The sequence below is a fragment of the Dichotomopilus funicola genome, assembly GCF_033296635.1.
Source record: "Dichotomopilus funicola strain CBS 141.50 unplaced genomic scaffold C8A04scaffold_170, whole genome shotgun sequence".
Classification (NCBI taxonomy): domain Eukaryota; kingdom Fungi; phylum Ascomycota; class Sordariomycetes; order Sordariales; family Chaetomiaceae; genus Dichotomopilus; species Dichotomopilus funicola.
This window is the reverse complement of record NW_026944191.1, coordinates 1-2,767: the sequence shown is the minus strand read 5'-3', so window position 1 is coordinate 2,767 and position 2,767 is coordinate 1. Positions and strand designations below refer to the sequence as shown.

At 57.0% G+C, this 2,767-nt stretch overlaps 2 protein-coding genes across 2 annotated transcripts; both read left to right on the top strand.

The window, feature by feature from the left end:
- Positions 1-208: 208 nt before the first annotated feature.
- On the top strand, positions 209-1,338 carry C8A04DRAFT_33486 (uncharacterized protein; the record flags this gene model as incomplete). The annotated part of the gene is made up of 2 exons (XM_062782483.1): positions 209-412; positions 487-1,338. The coding sequence occupies 2 exons, from the start codon at positions 209-211 to the stop codon at positions 1,336-1,338; spliced, it is 1,056 nt and encodes a 351-aa protein (XP_062632429.1).
- Positions 1,339-1,909: 571 nt separating this feature from the next.
- C8A04DRAFT_16200 (uncharacterized protein) lies at positions 1,910-2,641 on the top strand (the record flags this gene model as incomplete). Its single annotated transcript, XM_062778764.1, has 1 exon — positions 1,910-2,641. A coding segment is annotated over one exon (732 nt), but the record flags the coding sequence as incomplete, so codon positions are not given.
- Between the last annotated feature and the right edge of the window lie 126 nt (positions 2,642-2,767).

Below are 2,767 nucleotides of genomic sequence, written 5' to 3'. Positions count from 1 at the left end.
GACGCAGTGTGTTGCTCTGGGCGGTGGTGCTGCTTGTGTTTTTGCTGGGCGCGCTGCGGAATCTTTTTGCGCGATCGAACGACGCCGGGAAGAACGACCGGATTAGACCGAACGTCAGACCGAACATCGTGACGACCGACGAGACGAACCCCGACAAGACGGAAGCCGACGCAAACATAACGAAATAAAAACGCGCAAATAAGCCAAAATGGCCGTCGGCACAATCGCCCTCTTCGTGCCGGTGTTCCTGCCGATGAGCGTGGCCGCAGTAGGCTACGCCGGACACCGCGCGCTTCAGGTCGACTGGCGCACTGTCGTGACACGCTTCGTGACGGGGCCGGGGCGCACCAGCCGGCTGCTGCTGTTGTTTTTCCTCGCGCTCAACTGGAAGAGTTTACCGCTTGCGTGGACGGTACGTCCCCCTTTCGTCCCTCAAACCAAAAAATAAAGTAAAAAAGTAGGTACTAACTAACTGAGTAACTGTAGGTCCGCATCTTCCACTCCTTCATCTACCACTACTTCCACCGCCCACGCCTCCTGCCCCCGCGCGCCCTCTTCCACTACTCCATCACCGCCTCGCGCACCTCCCTCCTCGAAACAGATTACAACATCCACAAAAGCAACTCGACCTACTTCGCCGACCTCGACGTCAGCCGGTCCCACCTGGTGACCCACCTCGTCGGCCCCGGTCTCCCCATCATTGCGAAAAACGCCAAACACAAGCGCGTGCGCGATCAAGAGGGGAATTTGGTCGGGGGGGGTTTCGGGATTGGATTGGGGGCGGTGTTTTGTAGTTTCCGGAGGGAGATTGGGCCGTTGCAGGGGTATGAGATGTGGAGTCGGGTATTGTGCTGGGATAGGAAGTGGTTGTATTTGGTTACGCATTTTGTAGTCAAGGGGAAGGTGAAGCCGACGGGGTGGGATGGAAGGCGGATGGGGCCGACTCGGCCGAGGGTTGTTAGAGTGGGTGGTGATGGGACGACGGAAGAGGACTTTAGCAAGTATGTCATTGCTACGGCGGTCAGCAAGTATGTGTTCAAGCTCGGGCGGTTCACGGTGCACCCGGCGCTGGTGCTGGATGCGGCGGACCTGTTGCCGCCGCGGCCGGGTGGGGTGGACGGGTGGAAGGGCGGGCAGATGGGCACGGGGACGGTGACGCCGGAGGATCTGGGGGATGTGGATGAGGAGGATGGGGAAGGGGAGTGGGATTGGAAGCGCGTAGAGGTGGAACGGCGGAAGGGGTTGTTGTATGCGGAGCACTTTGCTGCATTGGACGATACTAACGGGTTGTTTGATGGGGGCGAGGACGGGGCCATTGGGCGGTTTCCTCTGGGTTGAGCTTGATTGTCCTTTTGGAGGGATAGACTTACAGTTGTAGACGGGTTGCGCTTACACTAATTCTGAGACTAATTAATCCGACTTAGACTACGATAGCAGGCCAGACATTCGAGACTTGACGTGCGAAGATGTCATTGTACGACAGACATTTGCCACAGGTAACTCGGAGCCGAGCAGGCATTGGCGAGCCCTGTGTTGTGAGCTGTCGATCCAGCCGCATGACAATCCTGCGGCAGCTCCCGCAATCGCGATAGGCCGCGGGAGCGTTGCAGCGCATGCACGCCAGCGTCTGGGAATGGTTAGATTGCGTCACAACGATCCTTCGGGCGCACAAAGTTGGAATCCGATAAATGGGTAGTAAGGCCGTTGATGCTTGCTCTCATGTTTCATGTTTTATTTTTTAGATTTAGCTTGGACTTTGGCTTTTTGCATGAGCGTCATCGTTTTGGTTTTATTTTCTACTTTCAAACTCTAAATAATACCCGTGAACAGTTACGCTCAGTCAACCCTAACCCCAAATCTAGCTGCCTAACCCCTTTTCCAACCAAAACACCAAGACCTGAAACCCGAGATGCAGCCGCTCCCCGACCTCGTAGCCTGCGACGGCTTAGGCAAATACCTCTCCCTAACCTCCCCTCTCGCCCGCGACCAATGCTGCTTCGTCTCCTCCCAAAACTCCACCGCCTGCCGCCGACTCTTCGCTCCGGACTCCTCTCTCGACCCCAACCCAAAAACAGGCGAAACCCCCCTCAACCTCCTCGACGCAGCCTGCCTAGGCCGACCCCCTGCCCAATGCCACCTCCTCAACCGCTGCCGCTCCCCCTCCACCCTCTACGTCTCCGTCGAACAACTCAACACCGACGACACCAACCCCTCGGCCGACGGCGCCCTCCTCCTAGCCCGCTACAAAGCCTGCGCCAACCTTCCCGGTCTCATCCTCCTCTCCCGCAACGGTCTCCTAACCCCTTACATCGACGCCGTCGTGCGGGCGCATATCGATCCCCCGCTAGGGCCGGATGAGAGTGAGTTGGATATGGTCCTCGGGGAGATTACCCTGGCGGCGACGGATTGTTTGTCGGCGACCTGTAGGGGGGGCAGGGATAGGGGGGATTGTTTTGAGAGTGTGTGTTCGCCGGTGAGGTTGATGAGGAATGGGACGCTGCCGGATGTGAGGGGGGTTAATGGGTGCTTGAATCGGATTTGTAGTGCGGGGACGGGCGCGTTGCCGTGGGCGGATGCGGATATTGTGGGGGTGGGGGTGAGTTCTTTCTGTGTTTCTCACTGTCTCACTGTGGTGTTTCTGACTTTGTTGAATTTGGGGTTGGTGTTGATGTTGGTGTTGATGTTGGTGTTGATTTTTGGTGTTGAGTTTTGGTGTCGAGTTTTCTTCTATCTTTCTCTCTCTCTCTCTCTCTCTCTCTCTCTCTCT